The sequence below is a fragment of the Ambystoma mexicanum genome, chromosome 6p (assembly GCF_040938575.1).
Source record: "Ambystoma mexicanum isolate Mex_15411 chromosome 6p, UKY_AmexF1_1, whole genome shotgun sequence".
NCBI lineage: Eukaryota > Metazoa > Chordata > Amphibia > Caudata > Ambystomatidae > Ambystoma > Ambystoma mexicanum.
The window spans coordinates 142,969,129-142,988,574 of NC_090935.1; the positions used below are offsets into that span (position 1 = coordinate 142,969,129).

General features: G+C 44.9%; 1 protein-coding gene across 1 annotated transcript in view; it reads left to right on the plus strand.

Annotated features, from left to right (window-relative positions):
• The window catches only part of ARID3C (AT-rich interaction domain 3C), an 815,039-nt gene that overhangs the window by 449,556 nt on the left and 346,037 nt on the right, over positions 1-19,446 (plus strand). Inside the window, exon 3 of the mRNA XM_069626829.1 lies at positions 9,898-9,970. Coding sequence (XP_069482930.1) covers positions 9,898-9,970 — 73 coding nt within the window. The remainder of the gene's footprint in view (positions 1-9,897; positions 9,971-19,446) is intronic.

Here is a 19,446-nt window from a genome sequence, read left to right on the forward strand (position 1 = left end):
CCTGCGTACATTAACCAAATTGCATTAAGACTACGCAAAAAGTGTCTATCGGGGAATGCCAAAATACAGTGCAAAGAAACTACGACGCATCCAAAATACCGTAGCAAGACTACTCCTGAGACTAAATCGAAGAGACCACATCACACTAGCCCTGAGAAGTCTATGCGGGCTGCCAGTAAAGAAACACATTAACTTCAAAGCCCTCTGCATTGCATATAAATCACTACATGGACAAGAAGCCGAATTCCTCCAAGCTAAAATCACCTGTTACCAACCAGAGACTTAAGATCGATCAACGACCTGCAAATAGAAACAAGGCACTACGATAAAAGGCAATTCGGAGAAACGCCTTCTTCTATCTGATAGCCAAACTATGGAACTCAGTACCGAAGGAAATGAGAACGACGGAAGTCCACCTAAAGACCTGCCTATTAAGCTCACCGAGATAAACATAGAAACACGCCCCTACAAACCAAATGAAGTGAAAAACTGACAATCAAACTACTCAATACCCAGATATCACCAGAATCCCAAAAATCTATCACGTACAACACATGCCTAGGAAGCTAATGAAAAAACCCACCAAAACACGCAAACCAGAAGGCCTTCTCAAATCATGCCACAAACCCAATATCTACAGACAACAAACAACTCAGACACTGGATGCCACCCTTCCAGACACAACAAGCTCAGTGCACATAACAAGGCACACATAGAAAGCTCACGAGCACAAACACCAGTTTCTCCTGGTTCTGTACCCATCAACAGATGAGCACAACCTCTATCCTATCCCTCTCTCCATCACTAATCAACCCTACCTAGTTTTCTTACAGAGCCACGTGAGCGCCTGGAGACCATGCAAATGCCAGCGGAGTACAGTATAAATCAACATAACATAACATAAAAAGAACCTTCCCTACGCCCAGTGACTCCTATACTTGACTTTACTGCTCTTATACTTATGGGTAGTGCTACGGCTGTTAGGGTGTCATTTAGCCATTAGCTGAGAACCTCGAATTTGCCTGTGTTGGCCCTGGGAAAAATAATCTGACTTTGTCCAAATTCCACTTGTTTTAAGTTTGTTGTGTAATATGAATAACCTGCAAGCACCAGAGTTTCTCTAACCAATGTTGCATAATCATAAGCATCAATCACACTTTGTAACTAAGTAGACTACTTGGTTGTGTAACCTCATCCATGCTTCCTATTCCTTGGAAATGTACACCTTTGTATGATACTCCATATTCAGTTTTATTTTTCCCATTTGCTTTGAAGCATCACCCTGGAGAGTTTGCATATTCTAAAACTTAAAAATGAATGTTAAATCAATATGGTGTATTTGTAAATAGCCTTCGTTGTTGACCTTAGATAAGGCCTTGTCTGTATTTGTCCATCTAGAAATGCCTTTTCCAACTTTTGTCCAATTGACTTGGTTCCTTTAGTGAGAATGGCAAGACTAGCCATCAGAATAAGAACCCTTGACACTGGTAGTACTTCTGCTCAATTTTACTGAGCTGATATTCACCCAAGGCCATCCCATACCACTACTCTTCTCCTATCCACCATTAGCTTGGATAATTTGACGTATATGATGCAGCATTACGCGGTTGGGATTTGGTGATGGCCAGTTCGGATTCATTGGGCAATCATTTATTTATTTTAATTTTTGTAAAGCGTACACAGCAGTAGGCCTGAGAGTGCACAAATAGGACACAGACAAGACAGACAACAAAAAAGAGAAGGCGGCAGAATCAGAGGAGGTCAAGATGGAACCAGAACACTACATTAGAAATTAGCCTGGTTTCAGGTCGAACAGGTGCGTTTTTATTGCTTTCTTAAAGGATGGCAGGTTGGCAGCCAGACGTATGTGACCGGGAAGAAGATTGCATTGTAGGGGAGCCTGAACGTCAAAAGAAGTCCCTTCCTCATAGTCCAAAACAATAGCAGGTGAGGTGCCGTGTTATGTCCACTGCAACCTTGATCAACTCATGTTCTCATTTAATCATGTTCCCCGACCCACATTTGGACACTGTTAACATCTTTGAAAGCAATCCCATCCTACCTGGCCCGGATTCTTCTGAAGCCAAGCAACGTAAATTGGTATGATTTTAAACCTGTGTTCATGGATTGTCCTAGTTTTCCCCAGTACACACCTTCTGTTTCACAGAGGCACAGCATAACATGGCCACCCTGGTTTCACGTGTTATCACCTAGATTACCCGAATGATTGGCGTGAAACGTGTGTTGCTCTCGTCGGAAATGTGCTGCAGCACACACTCCATTTTAGATTGGGTACACATAACAGTGGGTTTGCTGAGCACGTGCCCGGACATTTCTCCAGTTGAAAGTTCCAGGGGAAGCTCCATGCCTGAAGGTGGCATCTTTCTTGTGATCCATAACAAAGAGCACCATTTGTCACTGCACGTGCTAAAGACACTTGCGCAACCTCAACATAGGAATCTGGTTATTTGTTTGTGTACTTAAACCTTTCTATATCTACGTTATTTGTGCTAACATCTTGGAGTGATAGTGACAGCTGTTTCATGCTTCTAAGTCGGACAGGGTATCGAACCCGTGCTGCTCCTCGTTGTATTGTTACCAAGCGAAGGTATATTGCCCATGAGCTATCCCCTGGCCTGGTTATCCATGAGAGACAATTCAACATGCAATGAGGTTATAGGATATATATAATTCCTAAATGTGAAATATTTTTGCTGAGTTTTCGCTGCCGCCTTTTTCATTTGACATGTGATACAGAAACTTGTCCTTGTGATGTCAGACATAATAGAGTTGTTGAGAAGTCTCAAAGTAATGTCACCACATAATTGGACTGCGACACATTGTTTAATTGCCTTCCAGAAGTCTGCAGCCACGATCTGGGATATTAGTCCACAGAACGCCAATATGTAGGTATATCCCATTTCCATTGGCCGGACCAGGACTTGTCGTTTTTATCATATAACACAGAAATAATTTGGTCTTTAGTGGTTCTCCTTTAAGGAGACATGCTCTGCAATGAAACGTCAGAAAACATGTTTTCATCGTCCAGTAACAATATTTTTTGTGTGATTTTTCTGTCTCATATATGTTAACCTAAAGTGCAACTCCCTAATCGATAATACAAAGAGTCAAAAATGCAAAGAGCTGACCATCCATCACACTTGTTAAAGTGGTACCATAGTGTTATTCTGCCATACTTTACACAGACACCTGAGACCACCTCATTAGAGAGCGCAAGTGAAATTTTTGTAACAGGGCATTGTTTGATCTAGTTCTGATATCCTACCCTGCGGAATACAAAGTAAGTTTTCTGCACTAACGACATTTTGCCCGCGTGCTAATACGGTGCATAATTGCACTTGCACTGGTGCAAAGTTTTTGTAATGCGCTTCTGGCGGGATAGCCCAGTGACCTGTAGGGATATCCAAGCTATGCATTAGCAGCTGCGTTGCTGTCTAGGTGAGAGGCCAGGATGGATGAAGGGCGTGTGTGACCTGCCTATCTACTTGGGCCCGTTCCGATTACAGTTGGTGGATTAATACCATGAAGTCACTGCTGCAAGTTTCATGAAGCCGGCTAATCAAGGCCGGCGGCCTGATGAGGCGCCCACTGTCTGTATTGATTGCCAGGAGGAGAAGGCATTAATAATGCATGCAGAGCTGTTGTGAAGAGGCTTCATTTTATCATTAAAATATAAAGTGCCGAGCTGGAAGGAGGTGGGGGGGGGTCACTGAGGGTGGGGGGCATTTCTGGCCAGAGCCTAGTTAATCCATGCCTATTAAAGAACAGATTACATGCACCCTGCAGATCGGTGGAAAAGGTCTCGTCATGAGCCTGAGTCTCACCCAATCCGGAAACCAGCGGAGCACTTCGGATAGCTCGGTCAAGCCCCCCTGAGGATGTTTGGCCCAGGGGAAGCCAGGTCCTGAGCAATACTGGACCGAGCTCCATTAAGAAATCTAGGCAGGCCCCATCTGGAAGCTCAGCTGAATTAGGCTCCACCAGGAAGCCCGAGAAGGCCGAATTATGATACTAGGCGTGGCTCGGTGCAGTCACACAGCCAGGCTCTTTTAGGAACTTCCGCCAGGCCCAGTCTGGAAGCTGGGCTAAATCCGAAATCTCTGCCAGGCCCCAGTAGGAATCTCGGCCGGGCACCATCCGAAAGTATGCCCTGGCCTGGCTGGAAGATTTGATAGTACCCCAGGATGAAGCCTTCTAGACTGCATCAGGATGCTTGAGTAGGCCACGTGAGAAACGTGGCTAGATTCTGTCCCAAAGCACAGTCAGCCTATATTTGGAAACTAATTTTGTTGTCACCTTTATATATACATGTTAGCCAAGCGATCCACAATAAATGGTCATAGAGTTCTGGATGTTATTTTTGTATCTATATAGTAGAGAACCACGTTGAATCGCAGGAGGAGGGATGAGGGATGAGGATAGTACAGCAATAAATGGGGAAGGGTACACTTTGTTTTCATCCTTACGTGTGCCTATATTGCCATTAGATGGAAAAGTATGGTGGGAGACAGGGTACGGTGTAATTCCACCTCGAGAGAGGTACTGCCAGGTAGCATGAGCACTGATGTTTGCTAATCACACAGCCCCCAAAGGGTCACTAACGCTTAAAAGTAGTTCTGCGACAGTCCACGTGATTACAAGAAATGCACTTGTTTGCTGCCTTAAGGACAAAGCTTTACCATGACCGACGTTGTAACCTGTAGCGTATGTGGCCATATCCCCATGCCTGTCAGTTCCGGGCCTGTAAATAAGGACATCAGCCAAGGAAACAGTGAGAGGTAACACTGCGGATGCTTGTTTGGCAGTAAATCCTGGCAGAGTATTGATTAGGTTGTCTGCTTGGCTGCAGATCGAAGAGCCTTTGACCCCATGTAATCAGCGTGTATCTATATATGTGGGCGTGCTTTGGCCACTCTTCTGCGGCCACTGTCGGAGTGATATCGGGCTCCAAGTGGCTCATTGTTGGTGATTGTCATTGTCAGATTTATTAATTAAATGTTGGGGTTTTCATAGAGGTCTGTATGCTGCTGGGGCCATTTGCTTCCAATTGTACAGCAGATTGAGGCGGCTGCATGGTAGTTCATTGGTAAGTTGTCTACAGCAGGTGTCTGCAACCTTTGGCTCCCCAGATGTTTTGGACTACAACTCCCTGCAGGCATATACAGCATAGCAAGGGATCATGGGAGTTGCACTTCAAAAAATCTGGAGAGCCACAGGTTGCACACCCCTACTTTAGAGGAGTGCATAAACCCTGTGGGCATGCACAGGAGATAATGTGGTCTGCTCGCCACATTTCGACTGGCTCACACGGTTTTTAAGTTCTAATCTCAGCTTCCCACACTTGTTGAAACTTGGTGGTTCTTTGCAAATGACTTGGGGGCAGATTCTGAAAAAACAAGCCCATCTCGTCGAGATGCGCAAAGATGCACTTGCCCCATTGCACATCTTATTTCACCGAGAAAACACCAACAAATTGCCAGTGCGCAAATTATTGCACAATGGCACATGTAAGTTTGCCTTTAAGTGCACATCTGATGAGATGCACATGTTGACATGATCGCTTTGTACAAAAAACAGGTGCATCTCACCAGATGCCCCTAAAATGCATGAATCTTTCCCCAAAAAACGCAAGCAAAGTATTTTAGACAATGTGTTTAATGTCTTTTTTGTCTTATGTGCATAATATGTCTGAGAATAATACAAGAATGCATATTGTTTCCCTCCAGCTGTGTGGTGAATTTTCTTTGCGAAGTTGGTCACTTCCCATGGATGTAAGTGTGTACCATTGAAATGTCTCGGGTGGTAGATATGACATATCACTTAGGAATGTCACAGAACAAAGTATATGATTGTGTTGTTGCAGAGTAGGATTATGCATTTAATTCATATTCTGTAAAAGCTGGATGTGTGATTGCCAGACACACGTGAAAAGTGCACTACTTCCCAATGTCCTCTCATTCCTGTACAAGTGTTCATGGCCACAGTGTTAGGAGAGCCGCATGGGTACAATCAATAGCAACACAAATGCACACTACCCAACTATGTTGTAAACTGCCCTCACTATTCCTGCCCTGGTGCATGAATAATGAGGCATGCCTATAAATATATACGGCCTTGCAGATGTAAAGATCATGTCTGAGAGCCTGTGCAGGGCCCGTGGCTTTGAGGAATGCGCTCTCACCACGGCGACGCCTCTGGTGATTTGAAAGTAGCCTTTGGCAAAGGAACACAGAGGTGACAGTAGGTGGACTAGTTGTGGTCTGGCATGGGCTCACATTGTGTGTGTGTCAGGGCCCCCCTCTCACTGACGGTGGTGGGAACGGTACCTCTGGATGACCTCTTCATCAGCCAGTCGGTGCAGCAGCATGATGCCAACTGGATTGGCTATTTTGGGGAATATGTACCAGTGCTGCGCTTTTATACTGCGCTCATGCTTGTGGGTGGGGTGTACTGGGAGCTTCTTCGGCTGCACTCTGTTCTGGCCCACTTGCTCCACATTGCGAAAAGAGCAACTGCTGAAGGGCATTTCTTTGGAGAAAATCCAGAGGTCAGGTTTTGTGAATCAGGAGTCTGGTGCATCTTTGCTCACTTTCTGTGGACACTCCCTGCATGCTTACTTTGGTGGTTTTGCACCCTTTGCACATCTTTTGCGCACATTTTGTACTCCTTTTTCAAAGTGCTGACCCTCTGAGGTGCACACTTTTGTGAATCAGACGCATCTATTTCTGGCGCATCTGTGGAAGATTTGTGATGCATCTCAGAATTGCCTACTTTTTTATTTTGAGAATCTGGCCCATAGATTCTCTGCCTCAGTTTTTTTATTTAATAAAACTGTTAGATTTCAGAACCTTGTTAGCCACCAATATTAAGAATGAAAAGACTTCTTCTGGTTTGATCCGTCATGCCTTCTGGATGTTCTTTCACTACCCGAATTAGACTGAGAACAAAAGTTCATGTTTTAGTTCCATGGGCATTCAGGACAAGGTCTTGGTCAATGATAATGTGCCAACATTATTCCAGCCCACTCTAGTGGCTCTTGCCTCATATTCAGTGGGTGGGCCTTCCCCAACCTGCCCCATTTAAGAAAAAGAAATGCACCTATTTCCGGGTACTTCAGGAAACCTTTAAATTATTCAATCCATAAAATAGCATTTCCTGAAGAGGTGTGTGCACTGAAAATGCACTGTTATTGCCGAGTCCCTGCCTTGAACCAGGAGTATTAATAGAGGCCGATCTAATGTCTGCTCCACCCCAGTCTTGCAAGGCCACTCCAGCCGCAAGTTTCTAGAGAAGTGGACGTTCTAGAATGCACACAAGAAATACTACCTTCGCAGTGGCTGGGCTGACCAGGAAATAGCTTTTCATTGAATGTGCCGTCTGAGCGAGTTGTATGGCTTCTTTGGTGTCTTCGAGTCTTAAAATGATCTACTAGGCTAGCCCACCTATGGTTGCTCCTTGAAAAGAATACAGAGGTTGAGTTCTTGATTTGTGGTGGGGAGTATGGTTGATGGGCGTGACTGCGTCTCGAACGCCAGCTTGACCCTAGCGGCGCGGCACCTGCTTGCGTGGGATACAGAGACAGCGTAGAGGCAGAACACACTGATCCGGGGTGGATTACAGATAGCTGCTTGCTCACATCCCCTGTCCAGCATCCCTCGCATGCCGGTGGCAGCGTCAGGAGCTGATTAGTTTTAATGAGCAGGTGCGTGACTTCATCTTCAAGGTTTCTAAAATGCATGTGCATAATTTATAAGACACACAGAGCAAATGTAATTGTGCGTAGGAAAAATGAAGGTGTCCGTTACAGTTTGGGAGGGATTCTACAGATGGGCTGGGGTGGGGGTGGTGGATTGTGGGCGGGAGGAGGTCTAGGAACCAGTAGGCCCATAATGTGTGAATCTCGCTACAGATGACAGAGGTGCTTTCTGATTGTTAGTTTTGTTTGGGCCCCCGTCTTTCTCCCACAAACCACATCACAATAGACACAGCACATTCTGCACCACAGCAGACATGTACCACATCCATGCAAACAATGTATGTGCAATTACTCGCATTCATACAAGCACAAACATTTGCTGATGGTGGGAACCACACAACTCTGCCGAAGCAAACCGTACTGACCTGCAGCACTAAAACACAGAACCATAGGTGGTCATTGTGGTAAGTTAGACTCAAGAGGCGGACCAGAGGTCCTGTTTTGTAACGCTTTTTATTATGAAAGGCAATAAAGCCCATCTTTCCCTAAGTCTAAAGAGGTCTTTGCCCTAGTCTACAAAAGAAAACAAAAAAAGGTGCTCGTCAGGATGTCTTTACAAACACAATCAGTCCTCTGTCACCGCCCTAGCCCACTCTAAGTTTGTCTCTACTACGAACAAAAATGAATAACCTGACTTGGTCTTAGTCCTATAAGCTCTAGGCTCAGAGCTGACCCCATTGAAATTGTCTGCCGGGTGTCTTTGCAGCTGTACAGTTCAAAGTTTAAAAAAGAGAAAATGCCTTGCAGGTTTCTCCCAAGCCACGTGCTTGGTAGTACGGTGCCCCATTTAGAAGTATGTTCACGCCAGCCTGGAACTATTAAGCATCCAGTGAGTGATTTATTTTTCATAACTGAAAGCAGGGGTCTGTAACCAGTGACTATTTAGCTAGGCTACGCTCTCTATTGGACTCCTCCTCCAACAATGCCTCACCGTTGGGATAGGAAGATTCCGTCGCAGTAGATTTGGTCGAATGCAAAACCATCCAATTTATTTTGCCCACATTTGGAGGAAAATATACGTGGGGGTTGGCTAAGGCTAATAATTAAGGTGGAGGGAAGGAAGGGGGTGGGGTGGTCTCTCCCCGCATACATTGACAGCCAAATGGATTAAAAGAAAAAGAAATGTGATAGTTTTGCATTCGACCAAATCTCTACGATCATATCACATAGAACCTCACCATTTACTATGACCAGAACTGATATGCGTTGCAATTCAAAACACCTACAGAAAGCTACGTAGCAGACCTGTGCCTTAAGCAAAACATTGTGCAACCAAAAGCACTTGGCTATGAAACCTAAACGCAGCTGATAGTAGTCACAACTGCTTATGTTTTCATGAAGGTTTTTTCTGTGTAATGCATGTTTCAACTAAGTCTCATTCTGGACTTTTGGAAAGGAGATTTATATTCATCTTTATTGAAAATGTGTTATTGCTTTCGTACCTATGATATAACACTTGTTTTCACATGTTCTAGGTTGGGCAACAGGATCGATCTTCCACCACTCTTAAGCAGACCCAATTATACAACTCCTTGAATAGATATATGATTTTGCGGGAAGTTGCTGCTCCACCATCCATCTATTATGACTGCTACTGAAAGCCCTTGAGACGCTACCTATTGGTTATAGCGGGGACTTCATTAGTTTTAATCAGAAGTTCTCTGGGGCCACCCATATTGCTTATGAATAAGACCGGATCTATTGCTTTCGCTGTCCTCTGGCTGCCAGTGTCGTGCTATTGGTTGCCATTGTGACCGAAAGTTAAGGCTTCTATTCGGCACTGAGGGTGTGGAAAAGACACTTTGGGTCCCTCTGCCTGCCCTTGTGTTGCTCTATTGCAAAGGTAGCCATACTATCAACATACAGATGTTTGGGCTTACATGCCCCACCGCTGAATATGCTGGCTGAGGCTGGTTGGTATTATAGGGCAAACATCTGGAAGGTGCGAGGTTGCATACACCTGATCTAATGCGAACAATTAGGGCTGGAAATTTGAGTGACCTGATGAACACACTATTGGGTAAAATCGCGTGTGGGTGACCTTGCAATGGCTATTATGTATGTTCACTTCCCAGCCTTTGAATGTACCTGGCATTAAACCTCCTCCTCTTATTTTTCAGCTGTATGAACTCGATGAGGACCCAAAGCGAAAGGAGTTCTTGGACGACCTCTTCAGTTACATGCAGAAGAGGGGTGAGTGGGACCTCCTGGAACCCAGCTTTGCTTACAGTCCTAGTATTATCTCTTCTGTTTGGGGCAAAAGCAACCAGCAATCTATTGTGTTAACTCGTCGATTCACTGAATGTTTATTTGCTCCACAATAACATTAATCTGGCTATAACACCTGGCCTAACCTTTTCACTGTGTTGCTCGCTATAAAGCCAAGTATTCTCTTATGGGTTTCCTATAGTTCTTTTCTCTGCAGCATTTTAGAAAATAATACAGGACTTAAGTAGCAACTTCAAGTGGATGCGAGATACTTGAATCCTGAAGCCAACTTTTGGGCTGGAACAACATAGCGGGCATACTCGAAGTACCATGCATATCCTGGAGCGCGTGCCACATTCATTACAAAATCCATTGTCTTTGGCGTAGGCGCTCAGTTAATGCACCTGTGCAGGGATTATGTGACATGCAGTCATACAGAGGCTGTTGAGCCTACCGCAACGCGACTGCACCTCCTGCGGTGACCTACTTGACTTTTGAGGGGCTCCTGAGAAGGATGACCAGACAACCGGGTTTGGGGGGTACTGTTCAGAAATTGAGCCCTCTGTCCCCTTCTTCTCCCTCCCCCCCCACATCCCTAGAGTTTTTTTGTATTTAAAAAGCCTGTGCCGGTTTAGGGGAAAGGGAGGATGACCACCGGCTCAATCCCAGCGCGTCTGGAGGAAATGATTATTTTTTTTTATTTTTTATTTTATTTATTGTGCAATAGCCAATTTGACTTTTAACACATTTCAACAAGAAATAACAATGCGCAAACCAACAGAAATTTACATATTCTAAATACAAAACAACAGAAGCATCTTGAATAAAAAGCAAAAAAAGAGAGAAACACAGGAATACAAATCACTATTAACAATTCAGTCTAAAACTAACTTCAGTTCCCTTAAGCACCTTACAACCTCAATTGATAAAGCCGACTCATTCCCAGAAGATAGTCTTGCCCAAAACTCCCCGGAATTAATATAAGACTTATCATGAACAAATCTATTAAAATAGCCAGCCCTAAGGCTCCAGGTCCCAGAGCAACTAGATAGCAAATGCTTGGTCGTCTGGAGATCACTACTAGGGCACCTATCACAAATCGGTACAATCGCTCCTTCCTTATCTCTAATAGCTAGTAACTCTAAGGTAGGACTTCTTTAAATAAGCCGGCACGGTTGAAAGCCGTTTATCTAATACTGACAGGGAAGCTGATCTTTTAATTTTTCGCATATCTTCAATGGTTCTTATCCAATCAATCAATTTCATTTTTTCTTTCACTTTCAAAGGGTTCTGTAAAAGGAATTCTGCATCACAGTCGCAGCCAGACAAGAGTTCCAAACATTTTTGCCTCAGTTTACACAGGAAAACATTGTTCCCTAGTTGGTACTCAATAGCAGTTTCCTCAAATAAGGAATTCTTTGGAGGATCTAAGATTAGTCTGGAAATGATTAAATCAATTATGAACCAACTAAGCATCGTAATACTCGCAGTATTGTGCAGTGTCCACACCTCACATGGGATGTAGTTTACCATAGGGCCTCAGATCCCCCTGCCTCTGCCAGGCCTTACCTCCTCCCTGGTAGTTAATTGAAAACGACCTTTTAACTGCACAGTACTCTTCAAACCCGCCATTAACTTTAAAGTCATTTAATTTGTTGCCGTTCAAATTCAAATTCCTCAGCATAATCCCCCGTGCATCCCTAAACCAATATTGCTGGCTCTGGCATGCATGAGTTTTCAGAACGAATAACCACAGCAAACCAGCCCTCTTTGGGCACTTTCTTGCAATAAGAGGTGCTTTTTAGTTTTGGTTATTATGTGGTGCTAGAAGTGCTGCCTAAAAGTCAGAATTATTGCCATGGGACGTGAAGAGGGAAGCACAGCCTGTCTTTTTTGTGTGTGGCTTGTTACCCACCTATTTGACCACCCATGGATATGCTAATCCCTATGGCTATTCCCACCCACCTCCTTCCCCTCCCAGCACAACACACCTCTGGGATCTCTTTGATTTAGCTCTTTGCTTTTAAGTGGGTGCCACTTTAACTTTTAGCAGCCTACTGAAAGGTACTGCTTAATGTAAGCTATAAACCAGCTCCCGGTTTAATAAAAAGGTCTTACAAATGTTGCTTATCGCTGAAGGTCCACTTGGTTGTTATTGCATCTGTTCCTTGCACTGAATTTCACTTAAAAGAAACACTTATGTGCCCAAGTCCTAACACCATTTTCCTGTTGAGGCCATTTTATGGCCAGGTAGTACCCTTATGACAGTGTCTGGAAAATGCCTGTCCCATGTCTATACAAAAGTCACCACTGATGGCTTTGGCAATGCATGTTCAGTTTCACTTTGCTCAGTGCAAATGTCAAAGGGCACATTCTCCACGGCCTCGACCCCTGATCTACTTCGAGTCACCTAACCTTGTTGTAATGCTTTTGGGGGTGTCGCATTGTGACAAATCAACTTCCTGTGAACCAGTGGTCCAGGGATGAATATCGGTTTCTGAACCATCAATCAACCCCACACCTCTAGTACACCAGAAGGGATCCGAACAGATTGGAATACAAGTGAATTATAAAACTCCTTGTCCAATTTTGGTAACGTGGACGGAACGGCAGACCTATCTCTGCAAGGTTGTGGATTGTTGGTTAGCAACACAGCAAAAATACAATTATTAGCCAATGATGAACGGGACTGTCCAGTCAAGGTTGTATACAAATATCTACTTTATTATTATTACTACAACAGACAGTTCTAGCACACTACAAATACGACTACCATGTAAAGGAACACGGAGGACAGACATTTTCACAAAGGCAAAGGATGCACTATGGATACTGACAGGAGGGTAGTTGGTAAAGTAATCATTCTCCACTATTGGATCTTTCATGGTCGTTGGGCTGGGAAACCTAAGTTACTTTAACCTGGTGTTTTCCTATTGAAAACTTCAACACCTTAGTGTCCTATCAACGTCCTTTTTGGGTGCTTTAAGCTACACCAGTAGAACGTCCGGTATAAATAGCCCCGCCCCCACGGCTTCCCTTCAGATTTCAACCGTCTCCAAAGAGTTTGGATCACCTCGTGTCTACTTTTCGTGTTCTACGCTTTTGTTCTTCTGCCATAATGTCATCTGTGGGCCAGAAGAAATCGCTGTTTAGGCCTTGTGCAACCTGATGCCTAAAGAAAATCTTCGAGGGGGACAGATTGCGTGTATGGCCTGTATGGTCTGTATTGTCTATACCCCAATAATTCGTCAGACGACTGTGAGATATGTCTTGGGTTTTCCCAGACAACGCTGAAAGGCCGCATCCGTCATTCTTACGGTTCAAGGTTATTTGGTTCCAGCACCAACGGGGCAAAGGGTTGTAACTGTCTTTAGGGGACTTTGGAGAAGAACCAGGTGGGCAGAACCACAATGTACCTGGTGCTCTTGGTGCAAGACAGCGTTGAGGCGGTTCCAGGGCACTTTGCAGCACTTGAGACAGAGTTAGGGGGGGGGAGACAGCTGCAGGTAGCAGGTGGCAGGCACTTTGGCAAGCGAGGCTGGATGGACGTTTGTAGGCTGTCCGGCGTGGTTGCTCAGGGCCAAGCAACATTGTCTCTGTGCTGGTTGGCGGATCTGGAATGCTGGTCAAGGCGTCTCGGATGGCTCTGGTGACTGCAGCGTGACAACAGTATGCGGTGCTGCCGGATGCAGTTCGAGGAATCAACTGTCTCGAAATTGTCCTTAAAAGATGGATGCTGGATGATGATGCTTGTGTGGCACTCCTATCTTCTTCGTAGGGCTCGTGTCCTTTCAAGGTGGACGGCCCAAATCTCAGGAGAGTGTTTGCAGGCAACGGCCTTGTCCTTAGTTCAGATACAATCTGGCACTTCCCACCTAGGAAGCTTGCTAGCAGAACCTAGCATGGCGCGCTGTGTACTGGCTGGGCACCAGTTCTGGAGCTGCTGGATGGGTCCTCTGAGTCTCGTATCTCCCTCTGTTCCCATGGAGATGTTTAGGGGAGGGATCTTGCTTCCCTCTTGGAATTCCTGGCCTTCCTTCACTGGCAGAAGATGTAAGGTAGACTGTACTTTCAGCTCTGGTCCAAATGACTCCTCCTTACTCCTTTCAAAGTCTTCAGATGATATGCTAAGTGAGGGGTTCAGCCCTCTTTTAAAGCCAAATGGGTGATTGGTGCAGGCTAAGCCCACCTTAATGAACCAATCCTGAGTCCCCACCAACAATCTTCTGTTATGCATGAGGCCAGGACTAGAGTGCCCTGCAACAGGACAGACAAGGGGTGACTAAGTACCACCCATCTCCCTGTCTGTTGTAGATCAAAGTATCTCTCTGGTTACCTGAGCCCTCTGTGACTCTTGATTAAAGCGCAGGGTTCCCTTCAAGTTTGTGCTGGGAGCAGACTTCCTTTCTCCCCCAAATCACATACATCTCCCCTCCAAAAAGGGTCAGCTCTGCAGGGGTTTGCCTTCGGTAAATAGTGGACCCAGACATACATTTCACTGCCTTTCATGCAGAGGGGTGGGAACTAGCTTGAAGTTGACTGATTGCATACCAAAGGGGTATTAGCCCCGCCTTTAGTTTTGTTCATTCATTTATAATGCGCACCAGACCCAAGGGTATCAGCGTGCAGCAATTACAGAAGATGCAAAGCTCCATTAACAGGTTACATAATTTGCACAGTAGTATAAAAGGAAGAGCACACAGTGGAATATATACAATATGTACTGGGAGGGATAATTACAGTATAATACACAATACAATAAGCAAGCGAGGTTGACCTTGCCTGTACCAAGAGCACACAGTGTAATATATACAATGTGTACAGGTAGGGATAATTACAGTATAATATACTATACAATAAGCAAGCAAGGGCTTGTTGTCTGTTCCGGCAACCAAGCCCTGTCAGGCTTGCTTCAATTATCTCTCATTAGTATGCACTGCCACCAGCCGGAGGACAAAAGGAATGCAGATCCATGGAGCCATTGATATTTAAATTAGGCTGCTCATGGCTGGAGGAAGGTGTGCCTTCTGCCTTCTTGGAATGCTTTGATGTACCCGGGGCTGTCACATTCTAGCTGAATACGACAGGGGAAGATGGCGCCTGTAGGCTGTGTTTTTCCGGAGTACATGTGACTATGCGTTTGGTGCGGTAAGCAGATGAAATGGGTGCGGAATGGCGGCACTCATTTCTCAGAGGTTGGTTTCCCACCATTCATTTTCATTTATCAAAAAATCAAAAAGCCAAGGTGAGCACACTCTCCCTTTGTGGTTGGTCGAATTCCGCACACACATAGATTTGCCTTGATGGAGCTTAGAGAGCTCCCTGATGCATAAAGTTTTACTCACCCCTTCCCCAAGACAGTGACCGCAGGGTTAAGTAGAGTGTATCTACCTAACAACTTTAAAACATGGTGTGGTTACATTAGGTTGTTAATGTCTACTCAAGTCATTTGCTTTTCCTTGGAGGAGGGTGAAGAGAAGACATTGGCAGACAAGGGAATTGAAGAACAGGGAGATCAAATTGTTTGCACAGGATTAGACCACTACTGTCAAATATGGAAGCCTAGAGTTGGATCCAGATATACTGGTTTTGCAGTTGGCAACGTGCCATTTTACCAGATCTCACCTGTTTCTTAGTGTTGCCAATCTTTTTGATTTCATGTAGCATTTAATTGTTACTAAGCATAGTTTCATACACAGGGTGAGAAAACAGAAGCAGGGGAGATGATTTATTTTTCCAAAGATCACACAATTTCAGACGAAGTGCCGAAGCCAGAATTAGAGTGAGTGGCATTCGTTCGCCCAAACTATTATGGTCGCAGGTGTGACAAGTGCACGACCCTTGACTCTGAATGAAATCACAGAACGGGCCATCAAATGAGCATTCCACTCAGATGATGGCCCAATATATGCATTTTTAGACAGAATTTTTTGGACACCTGAGGTTGCAGCATGTTTTTAACCATATTTTAAAATGGGTGCCAATTCCGAAAAACCTAAAAAAATGTTTAAAAAAAACATTAATACACAAACAAAATTAAAAAGAAAAAAAACTTCACATACAAAAAGACATTCACTTGATCAAGCATTTAATGTATCATGTAAGAAAGCCCCAGAGCCCAGTACTCCAAATGGGGTGGATCAAAGCTTGGGATACTTTGGTAGCGGTAACAATCTCTGCCATATGCGAGAGGAGGTATCTCTCAAGTATGTGTCTATCTGGGGACCCTTTGTCGAATATGCAGTACGTTACCCCACCATGGTGCCAAAGCCCCCAATCCTGAGACACTTTTTGCCTCTGTCAGGTCAACGCTAGGCATGGGCGCTTGTTGGGGGACAGACCCTTATCGGGAAAGGTTTTGATGTTATGCACATGTAAAAGAGCCCGTACTGTTCATAGGATAAATATTTTGTGGAATACGTGTAGAGGGAAGAGTCGAGTTGTAAACCACACTGTATTCATGCCTCTCTCTGCAATTTGTTAAATAAAAGTGTCCCCCCGCCAAAAAGTATCATCAAAGCAAAAACAAGAATACCTAAAATACCAATGCTAAAGACATACTGGCTCTTAGTAGATCAGTAGTTAGGTTGGTCAAATCACAGGTGTTGCAAAGCATGGCATAGTGCCTGGAAGCAGAAGCATAGGAGTATGGATTGCAACATTGAACTTGCTTCATTGGTTACAATGCAAACCTTCTGTGACAAATCAAGCTCTGTTGAACTAGTGATCCAGGGATGAATATCAGTTTCTAAACCATCAATCAGCCCCACACCTCTAGTACACCTGAAGGGATCCGAACAGATTGGAAACGTCAATTGTAAACCTACTTGTCCAATTTTGGTAACGTTGACGGAACTGCAGGCTTATCTCTGCAAGGTTTTGGATCGTCGGTTAGTTGCAACACTGCAAAAATACAATTATCCAATGATAAAAGGGACTGTCCAGTCAAGGTTGTATAAAAATATATACTTTATTATTATTCAACAGACAGTTCTAGCACACTACAAAATACAACCCATCCTGTAAAGGAATGCAGAGGACAAAGTTTCAAGAAGGAAAAGGGATGCACTCTGGATACTGACAGGAGGATTGTCAGTAAAGTAATACATCGTAATAGTTCAAGGATACTTGGTTTCAGCACAAAAGGGAGGAATGGGTCGAAAAATGTCACTATGGGCATTTGGAGAAGGATCAAGGGGACAGAACCACAATGTACCTTGTGCTTGTAGAAGTTCTTGGTCCTTGACAGGGTTGAATTGGTTTTAGGGCTCTTTGCAGCTTCTGCTACAGAGTTAGACAGCAGACAGCTACGGGTATCAGGCTGCAGGCAGTTCGGTGAGCGAGGCAGGACGAACGGCTGCAGGCTGGCCTACACGGTGGCTCGGGGTCAGGCATCGTTGTCTCAGTGCTGGTTGTTGGGTCTGAAGCACTGGTCAAGGCGTCTTGGATGGTGTTAGCGACTGCGTCGTGACAACAGTCAGGGGTGCTGTAGGTTGCAGCTCGAGGGGCTCGACTGTCTCAAAAGTGTCCTCTCAGGCGAACGCTGGTTGATACTTGTCGATGCACTCCTTCGCTGGGCTTGGGTCATCCTTTAAGGCAGCTGGCCCAAAGCTGAGGAGTGTTTTGCAGGCAACAGCCTTGTCCTTGGTTTGGTTCATAGACTCTCTGGCACTTCCCACCTATGAAGCTTGCTTGCAGAGCCGAACAGGGCTCGCTCTGTGCTAGCTGGGTACCAGTTCTAGAGCTGCTGTAGGGTCCTCTGGATTCATTATCTCCCTCTGTTCCCTGGGAGATGTTTAAGTGAGGGTCATTGCTTCCCTCTTTAGAAATCCTGGCCTTCCTTCATTGGCAGAAAGGTGTAAGGCAGACAGTACTTTCAGCCGGGGTCCAAATGAGTTCTTCTTGTTACTCCTTGCGAAGTCTTCAGCTGATCTGCCAAAAGAGGGGCTGAACCCTCTTTTAAAGCCAAATGGGCCCCAGTTATTGGTGTAGGCTAAGCCTACCATAATGAACCAATCCTGGGTCCCCATCAACAATCTTTTGTTGTGTGTGAGGTCATAACCAGGGCGCTTTATAAGAGGAAAGGTAAAGGAGTGAAAACATGTACTATTAATTTCCATCCATCTTCCTGTCTGTTGTGGATCAAAGGGTCTCTCTGGTTAATTGGGCTCTCTGTGGTTCCTGATCAAAGTGCAGGTTTCCCCTGAAGTTGTGGCGACAACAGACTTTGTCTCCATCAAATCACATACTCCTGCCCTCTGAATCCGGTCTCCCTGTGGGGTTTGCCTACTGTAAACACATGTACCAGACATGACAGCTCACTGTCAATGATCCTTTAGGGCGGGAACTGGCTTCAGGTTGACACTGAAGTATCTATAAGGGGTGTTGGTGTTCCTGTCCTTTGTTAGTTCTGTGACCCTGCCTCTCGCAGGCCTTCTTCAATTAACTCTCATCAGTATTGATTGGCACCAACAGAACAGACAATGTACAGGGTGGATCCATGGAGCCTTAAATAGGCTAGCCATGGCCGCAGGAAGGCTTGGCCCTCCTCCTAAGGTGCTTTCATGTACTACTGGCTGACACATTCCAACTATAAACAAAAAAAAAACAAGGGCTAGCGGGGGTTGGCGCCTGTAGGCAGTTCACACCCAGAGAACACAGTCTATGTTTCTTGACGTACCTTGAGCATATGAAAATGTGTGTGGATTAGCCCCACACTTTTTCTGAGGTTTCTCTACCATCATTCAGTTTTCTTAAAAAATATTAAAAAAGCTCAGGCTAGTACACACCCGCTGTGCGGATGGTCGAATTCCTCACATGGACCCTCTGGTTAATTGAGCTCTCTGTAGTTCTTGATTAAAGCGGTAGGTCTCCCCTGAAGCTGCGGCGTGACCAGACTTTCGGGCTTCTGTAATCCACATTGTTGTACCTTCTGAATGGGGTCCCCCTTTGGGGATGACTACTGTAAACAGCTGTCCCAGACATGACTGTACACTGACCTTGATACTGAGAGGCGGGAGCTGGCTTCAGATTCACACAGATGCAAATCAAAGGTTGTTGGGGTTTTCTGTCTCATTTGTTAACCTCTGCAGCCAGGCCCCATGTGAGCCTGTTTGAAGTATACTCTATTAGTATGCTAATTATGTTTTATCAATGCCACCATTCTGCAGGGTTCAACAAAAGGACAGGGCGGATTCATGGAGCCTTTGATAGTTAATTACGCTGGCCATTGCAGGAGGAAGGTTTTGCCCTCTCCCTTCTGAAAGGGCATTGTGTATTCTTGGCTGTCATATCTTAACTAAATATGACAGGGACGACGGCGCCTGTACGCTGTGTCCACCCAGAGTACACAGGTGTATGTGTATGTCGTGCTGTGAGCATAGAAAAATGTGTGCGGATTAGCCCCACACATTTTCTGCAGGCTGATCTACCATCATTCAATTTCATCTAAAATTTCAAAG